General features: G+C 17.6%; 8 protein-coding genes across 8 annotated transcripts; 6 read left to right on the top strand and 2 right to left on the bottom strand.

The window, feature by feature from the left end:
* Positions 1 to 662: 662 nt before the first annotated feature.
* Positions 663 to 3,329, top strand: PADL01_0719300 (DEAD/DEAH box ATP-dependent RNA helicase, putative; the record flags this gene model as incomplete). Its single annotated transcript, XM_028681230.1, has 1 exon — positions 663 to 3,329. One exon carries the CDS (start codon positions 663 to 665, stop codon positions 3,327 to 3,329), a length of 2,667 nt encoding a protein of 888 aa, XP_028537628.1.
* A 1,293-nt stretch (positions 3,330 to 4,622) lies between these two features.
* PADL01_0719400 (conserved Plasmodium protein, unknown function) lies at positions 4,623 to 5,945 on the top strand (the record flags this gene model as incomplete). The annotated part of the gene is made up of 6 exons (XM_028681231.1): positions 4,623 to 4,692; positions 4,868 to 4,957; positions 5,079 to 5,201; positions 5,317 to 5,446; positions 5,562 to 5,643; positions 5,796 to 5,945. The coding sequence occupies 6 exons, from the start codon at positions 4,623 to 4,625 to the stop codon at positions 5,943 to 5,945; spliced, it is 645 nt and encodes a 214-aa protein (XP_028537629.1).
* A 552-nt stretch (positions 5,946 to 6,497) lies between these two features.
* On the top strand, positions 6,498 to 8,711 carry PADL01_0719500 (conserved Plasmodium membrane protein, unknown function; the record flags this gene model as incomplete). Its single annotated transcript, XM_028681232.1, has 1 exon — positions 6,498 to 8,711. One exon carries the CDS (start codon positions 6,498 to 6,500, stop codon positions 8,709 to 8,711), a length of 2,214 nt encoding a protein of 737 aa, XP_028537630.1.
* Positions 8,712 to 9,109: 398 nt separating this feature from the next.
* PADL01_0719600 (40S ribosomal protein S5, putative) lies at positions 9,110 to 9,818 on the bottom strand (the record flags this gene model as incomplete). The annotated part of the gene is made up of 2 exons (XM_028681233.1): positions 9,110 to 9,619; positions 9,741 to 9,818. The coding sequence occupies 2 exons, from the start codon at positions 9,816 to 9,818 to the stop codon at positions 9,110 to 9,112; spliced, it is 588 nt and encodes a 195-aa protein (XP_028537631.1).
* A 3,089-nt stretch (positions 9,819 to 12,907) lies between these two features.
* Positions 12,908 to 14,311, top strand: PADL01_0719700 (secreted ookinete protein, putative; the record flags this gene model as incomplete). The annotated part of the gene is made up of 1 exon (XM_028681234.1): positions 12,908 to 14,311. One exon carries the CDS (start codon positions 12,908 to 12,910, stop codon positions 14,309 to 14,311), a length of 1,404 nt encoding a protein of 467 aa, XP_028537632.1.
* Positions 14,312 to 15,589: 1,278 nt separating this feature from the next.
* Positions 15,590 to 16,196, top strand: PADL01_0719800 (conserved Plasmodium protein, unknown function; the record flags this gene model as incomplete). The annotated part of the gene is made up of 3 exons (XM_028681235.1): positions 15,590 to 15,740; positions 15,867 to 15,929; positions 16,090 to 16,196. The coding sequence occupies 3 exons, from the start codon at positions 15,590 to 15,592 to the stop codon at positions 16,194 to 16,196; spliced, it is 321 nt and encodes a 106-aa protein (XP_028537633.1).
* Positions 16,197 to 16,994: 798 nt separating this feature from the next.
* Positions 16,995 to 17,540, bottom strand: PADL01_0719900 (conserved Plasmodium protein, unknown function; the record flags this gene model as incomplete). Its single annotated transcript, XM_028681236.1, has 3 exons — positions 16,995 to 17,064; positions 17,197 to 17,244; positions 17,422 to 17,540. The coding sequence occupies 3 exons, from the start codon at positions 17,538 to 17,540 to the stop codon at positions 16,995 to 16,997; spliced, it is 237 nt and encodes a 78-aa protein (XP_028537634.1).
* A 1,501-nt stretch (positions 17,541 to 19,041) lies between these two features.
* On the top strand, positions 19,042 to 19,707 carry PADL01_0720000 (conserved Plasmodium protein, unknown function; the record flags this gene model as incomplete). The annotated part of the gene is made up of 1 exon (XM_028681238.1): positions 19,042 to 19,707. One exon carries the CDS (start codon positions 19,042 to 19,044, stop codon positions 19,705 to 19,707), a length of 666 nt encoding a protein of 221 aa, XP_028537635.1.
* Between the last annotated feature and the right edge of the window lie 1,119 nt (positions 19,708 to 20,826).

Raw genomic sequence — 20,826 nt, forward strand, 5'->3', positions numbered from 1 at the left:
TATATTATGTTATATATTTATTTTTTAAATTTAAAAGATGTGATTTTATATTTCATATATATCATATTTTTTGTATTATTTTTCATTTTTGTGATAATAATTATATATAATATATATAAATGTATATAAATATATATATTATAATATAACGTCATTATATATATATAATTTAAAATTAAATGTTGTAATAACATCGGGAAAAAATGATTAAGGAACAAACATTTTTTTCTCAATAATTCATAAATGAATAGAAAGATAAATATAAAATATAATATATATATTTATATATTTATATATTTCTGTTTATATTTATCTATATAGAAAAAAACTTATTTAAATTTTTTTTTTTTTTATTTTCTCCCCTTGTATGTAAATTATATATATTTAAAAATTTTGGGGAACATAAATATTTCCTTTTTTTAAAAATTATATGTTGTTATGTATTTATTGATTTTTCATATATATATATATATATATATATATATATATAATAGTATGATGGAGAATATAATCTGAGAATTAAATATGTCCTGTCATACAAACATATATATAATATATAATATATATATATATATATATAATATATATATAATATTTATATAATTTATTTATTTTTTTATATTAATATATATATATATATATATATATATAGAATATTACCAATGGGCAAAATTTTCAAGAAAAGCCAAAAATCACACAAGGTGCATATGCACCATAAGATAAATAAGCATGATCAAAAAAAAAAAAAAAAAAAAAAACAACAACATTCTGATATGTTAATTGGAAAAATGTCCAAGGGATTTATTAAGAATAAGAAAAATATTAGAGAAGGAGGAAATAAAAAGAAAACAAATAATAAGTTTAATAATATTTGGAAGAAGAAAAAGAAAAGTGACAATTCAGAAAAAGGTCAAGTAGATATACTAGGATTATTAAAAGGTGATAGTGACAATATGAATGATAATAATAATATTGATGATGATGATAATAATAATAATAATATTGATGATGTTGATGATGATGTTTATGATGATGTTGATAATTATTCTTGTAACCATAAAAAAAATGATAAATCAAAAAAAGAACATGATATTCTAGAATTAAATAATATAAATTTTAATGAGAGAAGAAAAAAACTAATAAATGATAAAAAAATTTTTGATGGTAAATTTTGTGATTTAAAAAATGTGTTAAGTCAAACAATCATAAATACATTAGAAAAAAATAATTTTATAAAAATGACAAGTATTCAAAAAATGAGTATTCCTTTATTTTTTAAACCAAATGATATATTTTTAAAATCGATGACAGGTTCTGGAAAAACCTTATGTTATGCTATACCAGCAATAGAAAAAATATTAAATATGAAAGAAAAAATTAAAATTACAAGAGATATGGGTATCTTCATTTTGGTTTTGTCTCCTACAAGAGAATTAGCTATACAAATAAATAATTTATTTTGTATTTTATCAAAGCCATATCCATATATAGTAGCATCCTGTATAACTGGGGGAGAAAAAAAAAAATCTGAAAAAAATCGATTGAAAAAAGGGATATCTATATTGACATGTACACCTGGAAGATTATTGGATCACCTTGAGCACACAAAATCGTTTAAACTCACATTTTTAAAAATGGTAGTACTAGATGAAGCTGATAAAATAATATATTTGGGTACTCAGGACAAGATAAAACTTATATATGATATGATCAGAAAAATAAAGCAAGAGGAGTATTCGAAGGTTGACAGAAAGAAGAACAAAGAACAGAATATAATTCATGACAATAATGTGAATGATGTGAATGATGTGAATGATGTGAATGATATGAATGATGTGAATGATGTGAATGATATGAATGATGTGAATAATATGAATGATGTGAATAACATGAATGATATGAATAACATAAATAATATTAGTAATAATCTCTCAAAACAATATGAACAATTTATTACAGATAAATTCCAAATGATCTTTATATCGGCAACTCTAAACCATGCTATGAAAACGCTAGCAAATTATTGTTTAACGAATAATACTATATGGATAGAAAAAGAAAAAAAAAATGACATAAATGGTGGGGATGAAACTGAGGATAGGAACAATGAATCAAATAATAATAATAATAATAATAAATATGGTGATGGTGATGGCGATGATGATAATAACACTTATGAACTGCCTGAACAACTAAAACAATACTGTATTCTTATAGATATGAAACAGAAATTTATCTGTTTAATATACATGTTATTAGATTGTATAGAAAAGAAAAAGAAGCCAGTGGTGTTCTTGTCAAATCATCATAGTGTGGAATATCTACAAATATTATTGAAAAGTATTTATTGGCCCACAGATGTAAATAAAAAAAATATCGAAGTAAATAAAAAATTGAATGAAAAAATAACTCCAGTATTAGAAAGAGAAGATGAGAAATTGTTGAGAAAACATTTAGAACAAAACATATTAAATAATGATAAAAATAATCATAATTTTAGTGGTCGTATAAATTTGTCTTACAAAAATATAAATTTAGAAGAAATACAAAATGATGATGATCTAAATGATGAAACAGGGAATTTATATAATATCAATGCTGATAAACATAAAAGAATTTATTTATTTGAAAATATAAATATATATATACTTCATGGTAATTTATCTAAAGAAGATCGTTTAGGTAATTTTATGGACTTTTCAAAAATTAATAATTCAATATTATTATGTACAGATATTATATCTAGAGGTATTCATTTTGATTCTTTAAGTGTTGTTATTCAATATGATCCACCACAAATTCTTGAAGAATATATACATAAAGTTGGAAGAACTGCTAGATTAAATAAACAAGGATCAGCTTATCTATTCTTATTAAACTCACAAAAACAATTTTTAAATATATTAAAAAATAAAAATATACAATTAAAAATTATATTAGGAAATACAATAATAAACCATTTCAAAAAATTTTGTATTCCGAATTTTTTAAAATCTGTAGGAAAAGATATTTTAAACTTTCTACACAATCATATGCAAACTATAGTTAAATCAAATAATACTCTTATGGAAAAAGGAACTAGCGCATTCTTATGTTCTATTACTTCTTTTTATTCAACCAGCAAAAATCTAAGATCCATTTTTAATGTAAAAGATATACACCTAGGTCACTTGGCTTACACTTTCTTATTAGAAAAAACTCCTAAACAAATTTCAAAATATAAAAAAGAACAAAATTATATCAACATTAAAAAACAAACTGTTCTTAGTAAGAAGGAAAAGAGATTGTTAAAGTCCAAGAAATTCCAGAAAAAGCAAAAGAGGAAATAAAAAAAAAAAAAAAAAAAAAAAAAAAAAAAAAAAGAGCTATTATCTTTTTTTTTGTCGTCTCTCAATATATATATATATATATATATATATTAATTATTTTTTTAAAATATGCTTTATTTGTCTTTAAATATATACACATATACATATTTTTGTGCATATGTGCCATTTTAGCTTTTTTTTTATAATTGGAAAATTTTTGAAAAAATATAAGGTGTATTTTCACCACCTTTTACATATCTACATTATTCAAATGAATAATGCTAATATTAATTAATTTATAAAAAATTAAAAATTAAATATATTTTTGAAAATCTACATAGACCAAGGACGAGACAAAAAAAAAAAAAAAAAAAATAAATAAAGAAAGAAAGAAAGAATATGTTATAAACTATAAAAAGAGAAACATACTCTTTCTTTTCTACGTTTGTAAATATTATGATAATTATAAAATAAACCTTTCGATCATTAGGAAAAATATGTCAACTATATATATATATATATATATATATATATATTTATTTATTTATTTATTTATAACATCTGTAAGTATAATTTTATTTATATTTTATCTTTTTTTTCGTAATATTGTAACCTTTTCTAAACAAATGATGCGTTGGAAAAAAAAAAAAAAAAAATATAAACCTTGATAATATTTTTCCTCTTTATTTTCCTTCCATTCGTTAATAATTATAATATAAATAAAATATATCATACTTTTTTTTTTTTTTTTTTTTTTTGTATGGATCGATATATAAAATATATTTCTTACATGTTATTTTATACAGTTAAAGTGCAGTATTCTATTATAAAAGGATAAAATGATAAAAAGAAAAAAGGCCTTTCATTCAAAACTACTTCATTATTATTATTATTTTATTTTATTTTTTTAATAATTTAAATAATATAAAGAATTTCATTTTTAGAGGTACATTTATATGAAAAATCCACATGGGATTTATATTATAAACGGAAAAATATATTATATATTATTATATATTTCTTTTAAAAATAGGGATTAATATATATGTAAGCATATATATAATTATATATATATATATATAAATATATATGTATATATATTTATAACGGTGATTCTTTTTATTTTATTTTTATTTTATTTTATTTTATTTTTATTTTATTATTTTTTTTATAAACAATATTAATCTTATTAATCTAAAATTATAATATTTTATTACATTTAATTTCACAATTTTGCTTGTTTCCATTTAGTTTGAATAACATTAATATATTTCCATTCATTCCTTGACTTGTTTAAATTATCAATAAATAAAAATGAACATTGAAAAGCTAAATGCGGTAAAAAAGTATGTTCAGAATTTTGATCATAAAAATGCTGACGAAAGTAAGAAAAAATATGAACTGTTCAGAATTATTTTGTACATACAAATATATAAAAATATACATTTTGTTCTATACCATCAGCCACTGGAAAAATATATATATATGTATATATATATATATATATGAATATTTTTATGTATATTTTTATGTATTTATTTATTTTTTTTTTTTTTAAGGCATAAGCAATTTTGTTCAATTACTAAAGGCAATAGATATAAAAATGGTTGTGTTTGATTTTGACCTTACTATAATCGGTGCCCATTCAGGTAAAGAACATACTGTGCATAATAATATATATATATATATATATATATATATATATTTATATATATTTATATTTATTTATTTATTTATATATATTTATATATTTTTCCTTTTTAATTGTAGGAGGATATATTGATAAATCAAATGATGTTGATAATATTGGAACGTCTGTATCTGAGCATTTTAAAATATTTTCAAAGGCTTTATATGCCAATGATATTAAAATTACAGTGGCTACTTTTTCAGGTTGGAAAAAAAAAAAGAGATTAATGTGTGTATAATGGATATGTAAATATATAAATAAATAAATATATATATATATATATATATATATTTATATATATTTTTTTTATTTTATTAGATGAAGAAGCTATTCGATATAATAAAAGCAGATCATCAAATTTAATTGCAGGTACAGAATTAGTTCAATTCTGTATAAAGAAAAGTAAATGTGAAACAAAAATTGAAAAGGTTTACGCCTATTACCCATAGTAATAAAAAATAAAATAAAAATAAACATATTTATATAAATGTATTGATTTATTATATCCTATTTTGGATTATTAAATGTCATTATTTTTTTTATTCTTTATTTTTTTTATTTAGTTATTATAAGGAACCGAAAAAATACAGGGCATTGGGATTGGATAAACCTATGACAAATGATAAGTCATATCATTTAGAAAGAGTAAGAAAATATAACATATAATAAATATATATTTTTTTTAAATATCTTATGGAGAATTATAAAAGCATTATATGTTCATCCCCCACAAACATATATATATATATGTATATATATATATATATATATGTATATATTTTTATTTATTTTTACAGATAAGACGAGAATTTTTTGTCAATATTGATGAAATAATATTTATAGATGATGATATGAATAATTGTATATCAGCTCGTAAAGAAGGTTATATTACCTTTAATGTAACTGGAAAGGATGGATTTAATTTTAAGAATATACAAATTTTATAGTATATGATGATTAAATATTAAGAAGGATGCACATAAAAAATATATGTGTAAATATATATATTTTTATATATCTTTAAATTTTGAAGAAAAAAAAAAAAAAAAAAAAAAATTGTATTTTCGTTCCTTTTTCATTTATATTATATTATATTATATTATATTATATTATAATTTAATTTTAATTTTTTTTTTTTTTTTTTTTGTTTTTTAAATTTTTTCATTACCCATTTAAATATTTTATGATTATATATTTATATAATCCTTATTTTGTTAATATGAATATATATATATATATATATATATATATATTATTATTATTTGTGTGTATTTTTTTTTTTATATTTTTTTAAATAAATATTGGCCTTATATTACTAAAAACAATAAAAAATATCCTCTCCACTTTATTTTTTTTTTTTTCAAGTATTATATAATATAATATAATATATATAAATAAACAATGTGTAATATTTAAGAGGTAATATTTACAAAAAAAATGTTATATTAATATCCTTATTTTATGTTGTAATTAAAAAAAAAAAAAAAAAAACAAAAAAAATGACTAAGAATGATTATAGAACTATACATAAATTTATAAAAATGACATATAAGGTAATAAGAAATTATATGTCTATACATATTATTCATTTTATTATGAATATTATTTTATTGAATTATATGGTTATATATATATATTTTTTAAATAAATATAATAATGATAGTAAAAAAAATATGTTAGATGAAGATCAGAATTATTATTTTCAAGTTGAAAGTAATAAGATAGAGGAAAGGTTAAGATATACATTGATTATTATATATATATTTTTTTGTTTATTTTTACATTTATTCATTTGTATTGGACAGTATTATAATAATAACAAGGGATTGTGTAAAAATATGAGGAATAAGGATAATATTTATAATGTATATGATGAAAATAAAATAAATAAAATAAATAATGAGAATAATAATAAACAATGTTGTAATTTTTATGAGAATGTAATTTATGTAGGAAATAAAAAAAAATATGATTATATGAATAAAAATCCTATAGAATTAAAAGATAAAAAAAGAAATGAGGATATATATATATCCTTAAATTATATTTTTTTATATATATTGTTAATTTTGATAGGAGTATGTAATTATCACATAAAAGAGTTTTTTTTTTATTTTTATTGTATAATAATAATATGTGAAATAAATACACCTTTAATTATATTTATGAATTTAATAAAGATAATAAATAAATATTATAAAAAAAATTACTTGTTTAAAGATTATAATAGTATTAACAACATTAAGAAAAATGATTTGTACATTTTTTTTTTTTTTTTTGTTCTATTAAGATATTTAAAAAAGTTTCATATATATGAAAAATTTAAAGTATCACACAGTGAAAAAAATAAAATGCAAAATAAAAAAAAAAAAAAAAATATAATATCAACATTTTATAAAAAGGAAAACAAAATAGGAGGTCTATTCTGTTTATTTAATTATATAAAAAATAAGATTATAATTTATTACTATACATATGTATATAAAAACACTATTCATTTATTTTTAAAAAAAAAACAAATAAATAAATTTTATGAAATAATATATTCATTTTTTATTAAAAAAGCTGTTATCATATATGATACTATAAGTACGTCGCTAAAAAATGTATTAATAATATTAAGACATAAGACAGTTGAAGAAAAAAGTACAGATAATTATAATAAAAAAGAAGAACAAGATATTAATAAATATGATCATAACTGTGTGATAAAAAAAAATGTATGTAAAGAAATAAATACATATTCAAATGATTCTAAAGATCACGAAGAAGAAGAAGAAAAAAAAAAAAAAAAAGATTCTCATAAAGAATATTATAACAATGAAATAATAACCGAAAAAGAGTATGAAAAAATAAGAAAAAATTTTTATAAATATAAAAATTATTATGAATATTTTAATAAATACAAAAATGACGATACTTCTAATAACATGTCAGTTTATGAAAATGAAATGATAGACAATAATAATTTTTATTTTTTACCCAAGAAAAAAAAAAAAGAATTTCAAGTCATCGAACAAGGAGAAAACAAATTATTTTTTAAAAATAAGATGGAAAATGAAGAAAGTAATAACATATATGAAGTGGAAGAAGAAATAAAGAATAGTAATACGTATATACATTCAAACAGTATTCATATAAATAAAATATCTACGGATACTTCTCTATATTGCCATTCCTCTTCCACAGAACAAATAAATAAATCACAATTTCATGACACAAATAATGATAAAAATAATAAATCGTTTTTTTCTTGCGAAAAGGAAGAATCCATACAATACAAGAAAAAAACGAATGTAATTAAAAAAAAAAAAATAAAGATATATTATAAACATTACCATGACGTTGAAGATATAAACAAAAAAGTAACAATAAATAATAACAACAATAAAAACAACAACAACAACAATAATAATAATAATAACAATTTGATGTGCTTAGAAAATAATGTGAAAATATTTTTATCCAATTTTAAAAGGAAGATGGAAATTTACAAATTTCTAAAAAGGATATATAAAGTTGTTCTATTATTGAACATATATTTAATATTTTTTATTAAAGGAATAATAATTTATATGAATATATATTATTTTATATTCAAAAGCACACATTCTCTTTTTTCTTTTCATAAATGTTTTTTAATTTTATTGCAGTGTTGTTATTTTTGTTTTTTCCGTCTATATCTACATGAATATAAAAAGTTGAAAAAATGATCTATTTATATATTATACGTTTTTTTTTATTTACTTATTATTTATTTGTAACGTATTCATGTATTTATTTATTTATTTATTTTATTATATCCACCATGTGGACATAAGACATTTTTTTTTTTTTTTTTTTTTTTTTTTCTCTTAATAAAAATAAAATTTTGAATTACACAAGTTAAATAGATAATATATGAAGAATGTGGATAAATAAATATTTTTCCTACTATATTCCAAAATTAAAAAAAAAAAAAAAAAAAAAAAAAATTAACATATATAAAATATAAAAATATATGATCATATAAATATATATGTACATTTAAATATATATATATATATATATATATATATATATATATTTTTGTGTACATAAAAATATTTTTTTTTTGTTTGTTGGTAACTTTTTATCTGTTAGCTTTTGCTACTCTTTCAATTTCATCTTTTTTTTTAATAGCATAAGAACTTGATGATTCATTAGCACAATTAATAATTTCTTCTGCTAAACATTCAGATATAGATTTAATATTTCTAAAAGCTGCATTTCTAGCACCAGTACAAATTAAATAGATAGCTTGATTTACTCTTCTTAAAGGAGAGACATCAACAGCTTGTCTTCTAACAACACCAGCTGATCCAATTCTTGTTGAGTCTTCTCTTGGTCCACCTTTTTGTACTGCATTTACAAAAACTTGTATTGGGTTTTCTCCTGTCATTAAATGAATAATTTCAAAAGCATAAGCTACAATTCTTATTGCTTTTAATTTTTTTCCGTTATTCCTTCCATGCATCATCATAGAATTTACTAATCTTTCTACGATTGGACATAAAGCTTTTCTAAACCTTTTCTTTTGATAACGCCCAGCGGTATGTGGGGTATAAACACATGCTTTTTGTGACACAGCTATACAATCCACCTAAAAAAAAAACAAAAAAAAAAATAAAATATATATTATATATATATATATATATATATTATATATAATATATATATATATAATATATATATTTTATTTTTTTTTCCCCTTTTTTCCTTACCAAAGATAAGTCAGCAATATTGATCTCTTCATATGACCATTTTTTAAAAAGTTTTATATCAGCCGTTGTTGTTTCCATTCTTTCAAAAAATTATCTAAACAAAAATATATATATATATATATATATATATATATATATATAATATACTTTAAATTATTTAATAATATATGTAACATACATTATTATATATTCTTACAATAATATGTTAATCACAAAAAAAAATAATATATATAAAATACATATATTATATTATATATATAATCTATTTTTTCATATAACACAAAACATATATACTGTTCTTTCTCTAAAATGAGAATATTCAAAAGAAGAATTTAAAATTTTAAATAATAAATATATATTATTTTCTTTTCACATATATATATAATATAAATTTATAGATCTCTTTTATTTTTTTTATAATATATGTAAAATATATAATATTTAATTACCTCTTTTTTTTTTTTAATTCGATTAATATTATATTATATTTACCAATTTTTCTTAAAATTTCATAATTTTTATAATTTATAAAAAATTTAAAAATATAAAAAATGTGGAATTTTATATTTTTATTTTATATATTTTTTATTATTTTTTTTGAAGCTTTTTTTTTTTTTTTTTTTTTTTTATATGTATACATATATCTGGTATATTTAGATAATGTAATATATATATATTATTATAATTATATATATACCTTTTGTTTTTGAAAAAAAGAAATAGTTTAATTTACATTTTTTTTTTTTTTTTTTTTTAAACCTTAGAAAAAAAAAAGGGTTTTACAATATTAATATTATATGTACATTCAACGGTGTATATCAAAATAATATATTATTATTATTATATATATTATATATATTTACATATAATATATAATAATAAAACAAGGGCAAATAATATAAAAAGTTAATTTTATATAATATATAGGGTATTATTATATATTATATAATAAGATATATCTATTATAATTATATATTATATTTTCTTAATACATAGTCACATATATTATAAAAATATATTATTATGTATATTATGTAATTAATATATATATATATATATATATATATATGTAATAAAAATATGCAAGGGGAAGAAAAATTACAAACAAAAAAAAACCCCTTATACATACATCCTCACATATTATTAATTATTATATATATAATATATATTTTATAAGGTAAGTTTTTTTTTTTTTTTTTTGAAAAGTATTATATAATATATATAAATATACATATAATATATATTAAAATTATTATGATCCTAATATTATTATAAATAAATATATTATATATTAATTATTTTATTAATCTTTTTTATTATTTTTCTTTTGAAAAAAAGACCTTTTCATATTATTTTAAAGTTATAATATATATGATATTTTTATTAACATGAAAAAAATAATAAATGAAATATAACTTATTTTATTTTAATAAAAAGAAAATACTAAAATATAATAAAATCATATAAAATAAGGTGAAAATATATATTTTTTAATATTATATATATATTTATATTTTTTCCTTTTTAAGTATAATATTATAATATGAAATTATAAAAAAGTATACTATTTTTTATAAGGTTCTAAAGGTTTTAATTTATCTCTTTTTTTTTTTTTTTTTATATATTTTTTCTCCATCTCAATATATTAAAATGACATATTTTTTAATTCATAATAAGAAAAGTTAAGAATAATATTTTATTTATTTTATATAAATTATATAAAATGATTATATAAAACATAATAATACCATGTTTATATAAAAATTAAAAAAGAAGGAAATATATTTCACTAATATGTTTAATATAACCTCATATGAAATAACCTTTATGCGGAAAAAAAGTAACACCTCGTTGCAGGTGATTAAAAATAAGAATAATATAATAATAATAATTATAAATAACAATGCGTTTTATTAATTTTACAAAGTTTTATTTCTACATGTACAATTATGTAGCGTTCTATTATTGTGTAAACAATTTACAATGTTTTTAAAGATATGTAATTTAAGCTTCCTATATTATTATATCATATATTAAATATTAAAATTTTATTCATTATATGAAATATATATATATATATATATATATATATATTATTTTTAAAATAATTATTTCTATTTTTTAACAAAGACGTAACAAAATGTAGAACAGCCAAAGGGAATACATACATATTTTATTTGTATGCTAACGAATTTCATTAATTTGTTATATCAAAAAAAAAAAAAAAAATAAAATAATTGTAAATAAAAATTATGACCTGTACATATAATTTTATTTCTTTTTCTTTTTTTTTTTAATCTTTACCTGAATATGTTCATAAAATGAAATACATGTTAGCTTTATTTTATTAATATATAAATATAATAATATAAAAAGAAAAAGAAGTTTTGTAAGTTTATCAATATTGTCGGAATAAATTACATGTCTTGTTCATATAGTTTTACTATTATTTTAGTTAATATATATTTTTTTCCCCTTTATTTTGTATGTACACAATTTATCATATTGTATTTTGCATAAAAAATAAAATAAAAAAACAGCTAAATATATAAAAATATATCATAATAGTTATAATACCCCTTAGACAATAAAATAAGAATATATATATATATATATATATTTATTAAAAGCTAAAAAGTATTATTACTTTACATGATTTAATTGGTTTTATTTTATTTTTTTTTTTTTGAAAATATATATAGACATTTTCATACAGCGAAAACGTTCATATAAAAAAAAAAAAAAAAAAAAAAAAAAATATGAACATTCTATAGTTGGTTATCTTTTCTTTTTTTTTTTTTTTTTTTATAATTCATATGTTAATATAGAGAAAATAATTTCTATAAATATTTTTTTTTTTATAATTGGTATATATTTATATATATATATATATATATATATTTTTTTTTTTATTTGTTTTTCATAAATATTATATAATTTATTTTTTCGAGAAAAATTTAGTAACATATTTAAATTTTTAATATATTTGATTTTAATATATATAAAAAAATAAATAAGACACACACAAAAAAAAAAAAAAAAAAAGAAATAAAATAGAAAAATAAAAAGTTTAAAGAATTGCAAACAAGCACATAATTATACATATATAAATAAATAAATAAATATATATATATATATATATATATTTTATTTTGTGATTTCACCAAATGAATAAGCTATTTTTATTTTGTCTTTTCGTATACAGCGTCGTAGCTGTAAGACCCTACAAGGAACGTTATGGTAATGTTTCTAAGCATTTAGATAACGAGTTTAAGAAGAGGAACCCTGATGGAGGAAAACCATTCAATTTAAAAGAAAATATTAATTATGTAAGAAAAAATAATTATGAGTTGTATGTTGATGCGAATGGAGAATTAAAACAACAGAATTATAATGTGAATGAACCAAGACAAGTTTTAAAAAAAAATATGGATAAATTTCGATATTTAGTAAACGATTTAGAAGTATTATTTGGTGTGTATGAATTAAATTCTAGAGATAAAGAAAAGGTATTAAGAGAGACTTTAAAAAAAGAATCTTTATGCTTTACTATTGCTGGTTTAGTATCAAATAGTCTTAACCAAATAAATGTTGAGGATTCTCCAATATATGGATTATTAATACAAGGAGAAAGGGACAAAAATTATGAAGTAAATAATACACTTGATATATATGTGATATTATCAAATATAAGTGTTCCTTTAGGTAGTTTTTTTTTTCCAGAAATGAAAAGAGCCCCATATCAACTACCATATTTAGTTGGTCATTATGATAGTAGAAGTGGAATAAAAAATAAGGATATTTCTTATTTATGTCCATTACCTGAATTTTTAATAGATGTAATGAGAACAACTAAATATGGATTAAAATTTAATTTTAATGGCACAGATATGGATGTCAAAGAACTTTTCCCTGTAACCTTAACAAATACACTAGAAACAGCTAGTCTCTTACCTGTCCAAAAAGAAGATTCTTATAAGAATGAACGTAACATGTTATTAGGTATATTAAAAAATATATCAAAAGATGTACCATATAGAAAGGTTGTAGATAGAGGAGTACAAGGTAATGGTATTATTAACCCTGAAGAAAGAATATTAGCAAGTAAATCCTTTTCTAGTTCTCGTGAAAATATTAAAAATTTTGTATCGAATTCTGGTAAAAGCCCATTAGATACAAGTTCTGTGGCTTTATATTTTTTAGCATTAAGTCAAAATTTATTTGAAAAAACTAGAAATGCAGTACCATCTAGTAATAGATTAACTAATATAACAGTAACAAATGTTCAAACAAATAATGCTGGATATTTAACACATTATACTCTAAAATTAGGTTTAGAAAATTCAAGATCATTAACAGTAGAAGCTTTAGTTAATGGAAAAAATATATATGTACCTAAAGATATAAAAAATATGGAAACGGTAGTATCATATGATGTACCATATACATGGGGTATAATGGTGAGTCCCCAAGAAGGATTTTCATATATCTTTGGAAACTTAGTTTTTGACATTGCCAAATCTTTCTCTTATAATGTGAACAACTTATCTTCCTTTGTAAGAAGTCCATAGAAAATAAATAAATTTATAAGTGCATGGATGAATAAAATAACATTATATAGGGCACAAAATATAATAATGCTTTTAATATGTTATGGATACAAATACACACAATATAATCATATATATATATATATATATATATATATATATATATATATATATATATATATATGTTACCTTTTATACATAATATTATTGGATTATTTTGTTAATCACTAATTTGATGCTTACATTATTTTGATTTTATCATTATTTATATATTTTATATATTTTATATATATATTTATTTTTTTTTTGTACATATTTTTAAACTATAAACGAATATTTATCAGTTATCTAACTTTTATAAATAATTTTTACAGTCATATATATTATATGTTAGACGACTCAATTTTAAGTGGGAAAACAAAAATATTACATATATTATATAATATATATATGTTTATATATTTGTTTGTTTTTACAATTCAACATTTATTGATTGAGAAATAATTGAAACAAGTCGTATTTCTATAAATTTTTGAATAGTTTCAAAAAAAAAAAAAAATAATAAAAAAAATAATAAAAAGAAGCCATACAAATTTTTTTTTTTTTTTTTTTTTTTTTTAAAGATATATATTCTGTAATTCTTATATTCCAAATGTTTCTTGAACAAATTTAAAAAGATAAAAAAAAAAAAAAAAAAAAATTTAAAACGATTTACACCATTTTGAGGAGAGCACTATATCGGTCCTTTTGTAAACGTATAAAAGAGAAAAGAAGCAAAAGGCTAAAGTTATTAAGAAAATAGATGGAATATATTAAATGATACGTATATAATATAATATATATATAATATATGTATATATATTTTTTTTTTTTTTTTTTTTTTTTTTTTTTTTTTTTTTATAATAATTTATGTATATTTTGTAAGATACATTTTTTTCTAAGAAATAAAAAAAATTAATAAAAATAAATGAATAATATTGAGTTCAAATATACAATTGTGAATTTATAAAAGAAAAAAAATAAAATTGGTAATATATATTTTTTTTTTTTTACAAAGTATGAAAAAAAAAAAAAAGTAATACAGGAAAAGAATATAAAATTAAAAATAAATTTATATCAATATAAAAAAAAAAAAAAAATACATATATATTATATATATATATTTATTTATTTAAAAGGAAATACAGATTTGCGTAAAATACTATATCATATTTAAGTAATATAACATATCGAGTTATTCCATTTTCAAATTATTATTTAAGAAATATATTTATATATACAATATAATAATTTTTAGCAATGCAAAAAAATATGCAGGATAACAATAATAAAAATGAATTTAGTGATATGAAAGAAAATAAGAATGAGGGAAAAGTAAATGAAAACAGTGGAGAAAATATGTATATTTTTGATGAGCCTGATGATGAATTGGAAGAATTTGAAGAAATGGGTAATATGTGAAAAAATAAATATATACCAACTAATATTATTTTATAGAAATATATTCATTTTATCAATATATTTCTTGTACATTTTTTTCTTATTTTTTTTTTTTTTTTTTTTTTTATATATATAGGAAGTGTAGCTTTAAATGTAGACACAGACTTGGAAAACTGGGAAGAAGATTGGGGAGCAGCAGGTTAGTTTCAAATGTGATAAAATATATAAAATATAAAAAATATAATATAATATATATATATATATATATATATATGATTAATTCCTTTTAAAATTATGAAATCCTTTATGTGAACATTTTATATAATTTATTATTTTTATTTTTATTTTAATTTTTTTAGGATGGGATGATGATGATGACGATGACGATAAATTTATTTTAAAAGTTGAATCGGAATTACAAAAATTTAAAGCTAATATGGAAGCAGAAAAGGATTTAAATAAATAAATGAATAAATAAATGGGTATGTATATTATTTATATATTTTAAAAGATTTAAATAAAGGATAAAATTAAATACTTGTCATGATAAAAATATAAAAACATTATGATTATTTTCATTCTCTAATTTTTTTTTATGTAACATTTAAACTGTTTCTTTTTTCCCACCAATTTATTATATATATGTATAAATGTTTTCATAATATTATATTAAACACAACATTATTTGTCTTACAGTGGTACACATATATGTGACAGGGAAAAAAATAAAATATTATAATTTATGATTATATTTTTTATAGATTCATTTATTATGTGCTTTTTCCAATTTAAGGATATATAATCATTTAAAAAAAAAAAAAGAAACATATTTTATTTCACTGTTGTGAATGCATATATTCAGTTATTTTATTTTATTTATTTATTTTTTTTTTTAAATATAAACTTTTAATATTAATTTTTGGTTTTTGTAAATTTTTTTACAATCATATAAATAATTCTACGATAAAAGAAAATTAATAGTTTTTAAAGAATGAATGGTTCATTAGGGTTTTTAAAAAAAATAGGCACAAAAAAAAAAAAAAATAATAAATAATTATAAAATATAAATAAATAAATATATACATATATATATATATATATATATATATATATATATACAATGGAGATATATTACATATATATTTATATGCTCTACATCTGTAAAATAAAAAATAGTCACATATACATATATAAGTAATCCTTTCTCATATTCATTAATCAACATATATTCAGAAACACATATACTGTTTTTCCTTTTTCTTTTTTAATCCTTTACGCTCCTCCTCTGTGGGAAAACAATGGGATTTAATTGAGAAATATACACACACAGCCAACTAAAAAAAAAATTTAAATAAAATAAAATGAAAAAAGGATATATACAAATATATGAAAAATATAACATAAATACAAATTTACAATTATATAATTACAATGTCTATTTTTTTCTCTTTTTATTATAAACTTACAATATCCATAAACAAAAAACAGCCAAAGAAACTAGCGTAATTATTAACCTGGAAAAAAAAAAAAAAAAAAAAAAAAAAAAAAAAAAATATATATATATATATATATATATATATGTATGTAATAAAACAAAATGGCTAGTTACATAAAAATATGTACATATATATATATTTATTTATTTATTCATTTATATAGCTAAAATAAATATTTCTTTAAAAATTTTTTACTTAATCATATTCCATCTTGATATTTTTCCATCCCTTGCAAAAAAAATGCAAAACACAATACAAGACACAAACCAAATAATTAAATATATAAAAGTTCCGTTAGATATATTCTCATCCATTTCTAAGAAAAAAAAAAAATAAAAGATACGAACATATAAACAATATTATATATATCTTTTATCGTTTAAGTCCATTCTGTTCATCTACTATATATATATATATATATATATATATATATATAACTTCGAATTCATATACAACAAGTGCAAACAAACAATAAAAACAAATAACGTAATATATAAAAAATGTAAGAATTTTATGTTTATATGTTATTACTTATTTTTATAGACTGACAAAAATATATAAAATTAAAAGAAAATAAATTCACTGTCAACTTTCAAAGCAAGTTTTATCAATAGAATGAATATAAAATTATTCACTTTGCCTTATATAAATGTTAAAGAAAACATATTTCTACTTTTTTCTTAATTCCCAAAAAAAAAAAAAAAATAAATAAATAAATAATTGGTATTATTTATACAAGTATTTCTTTTCTTTTTTATTAAGGAAAAAATATGTACACAAAAATATATAACAACAAAAGATGACAAAATATATATACTTTTATATTTGTATATAAATACAAGTTTTTAAATATATTATAATATATATATATATATATATATATATATTATATATGTTATTTTTATATTTTTTCAAATGTCACAATGGATTATTTGATTCATACATATTTTTTTTCTATCTTACAATATATTAATATATTTAATTCTTAACTTTTATTTTTTTATTCGATAGTACAATTTTCTTTCAAAATTTGATTTCTCCATTTATTCAAATGAAAAAAATGTAAAATATAAAATTGTAAGTAATAATATAAAAAAAAAAAAAAAAAATTGAATATAATAAAAATGAAACTTTATACATAAACATATATATATATAATATATATATATATATGTAATTATATATAAGAAGTAATAATTATATATATATATATATATATATAATGAACATTAATTAATATACTATAATAAAAAGATATAAAATTATATTATTATATATATAACATATAACATATATTATATATAATATATTTTTTTTTTTTTCTGAAAAAAAGATCTTCAATTTTTTTTTTTTTTTTTTTTAAAAATTTACGTATATTAAAAGAAACTCCACCCAACAAAAAAAAAAAAAAAAAAAAAAAAAAAATTAAAACCTATATATTATATATGGTAACATTTTTCTAAGTTCTTCACTTCAAATATTTATAATATTATCGTGTAATTATAAATAACTATTTGATTTTTAATTTTTTTTTTTTTTTTTTCCTTTTTTGTTGTTAAAAACATTTTACTAGTGAAAAAATGATAAAAATCTTATTTATATTAAAAAATATTTGAACATGCAATTGTATATGTAGTGCTCAGAAAAAAATAATATATAAAGGAAATTGAAGAAAAACAAAAAAGAACATACTTATTAAACATAGTGTATAATTATAATTCGAATGTATATATAATTTATAATTGAATATATTATTTAAATGGAAAATAAGATTTTTAGTTGTCTCTGAATTGTGTTTAATTATACTTTATAAAAATGAAAGAAAAATATGACGATGGAGATGAGGAAATTATAAAAGAAAGTAGATTAAAAATAAATAAAAAACATCACCATCGTGAGCATAAGCATGAAAAAAAAAAGGAAAAGGAAAGAAAAAAGTACAGTAATAAATATGATAAATATGATATGTATAATAAGTATGATAAATATAAAAGTGATAAATATGATAACTATAAAAAATACTATAAATATGACAAATATAATTATCTTGACGATTCTTCCAAAAAAAACCGACATGGAAGAAAAAGAGATAAAGAAAAAAAATATCGAGATGATAATTCAAGTTCAATAGAAAAAAATGATAATATAAAAACGAAACCAGAATTTTCATATAATTCATTTGATTATTTTAATAAACACATTTCTGAAAATAAGATTTCATCAAATTATATTAATGAAGAGAAATTAAAATATGAAAAACAAGTATTTCAAAAAGCATATGGCTTATCTTTAGACGATGATATATGTTATGATAATTTTCTATTTGAAAAAGGTGAAGAAAATAATAAAAATGTAAAAAAAAATACAAAAAAATGTAACGAACAGAATAATAATAAATATTATGAATGTTATAGCTGTAAAACACAAAATCTGTTTTCAAATGTTCAGTGTTACAAATGTAAAAAATTGAGAAAACTGTAGAGTTATTTCTTATATAATCATATATATATAAATATATATAAATATATATATATAAATATATATATATATATATATATATATATATATATATTTATTTATTTATATATAATGTTTCTTCTTAAAATATATAATTCATCACTATATACAAATTGACAAAATGGTTAATTTTTTAATCTTCATATAATTAATTATAAAAATATAAATTAAGGAAATACAAAAAAAAAAATTATTAACAAAGTCATAATTTATATTGTATGGGTGGTTATAATTCACCTGAACAAGTTAGCTAAAAAAATTAAAAAAAAAAAAAAAAAAAAAAAAAAACAGCTAGCTGATATATATATATATATAATAGTTTGGACACATCACATAATATTAAATATTAAGAATAATTTTTATATCTACAATTCGTTGAATATATAGATGTGTATATTACAAAGTTATAATTAATAATTTTTGTAATTTTAAAGTGTTTTCTTTTAATTTGTATGAAAGGTGTCCGTTTTTTTTTTTTTTTTTTCTTCTTTCTTTTCTTTTTTTTTTTTTATTATTAATCCTTCTGGTAATATATAAAATATTTAATAATAATATGAAATACAAGTTGTTATATTAAAAATTAAAGGCTCATGTATAATTATAATGCATATCACATTTTTTTTTTTTTGTTATGCTGGTTGTTTAATTAGATTTATATGTAAGTGTATTTTAAGGAAAATATATAATATTTATATGTTTGCTATAAATTTATAAGATTTATATATGCTTGTTTATATAATAATAATAAAAAAGAAAAAATCTTTAAAAATAAGATGTAATTATATATTTTTAACATATATAATTTATATTAGATAATTTGGAAATTTGTTATATTTTTATTATTCCTAAATTGAGGATATTTAAACATATAAAAATATAATAATCATAATATATATATATATATATATATATATAATATATACATATTATTTCCTTTATTTTCAGGAAATTAAAAATAAAATATTTCATTAAAAAAAAAAAAATACAGTATTTCTGGTATTATGAATCAAATAATATTTATTGAATAGTTAATAATCCTTTGGGGATATTTTTAAGCGAAGTATTTATATAATATATATTATA

The sequence above is a fragment of the Plasmodium sp. gorilla clade G2 genome (genome assembly GCF_900097015.1).
Source record: "Plasmodium sp. gorilla clade G2 genome assembly, chromosome: 7".
Taxonomy (NCBI): Eukaryota; Apicomplexa; class Aconoidasida; order Haemosporida; family Plasmodiidae; genus Plasmodium; species Plasmodium adleri (nom. inval.).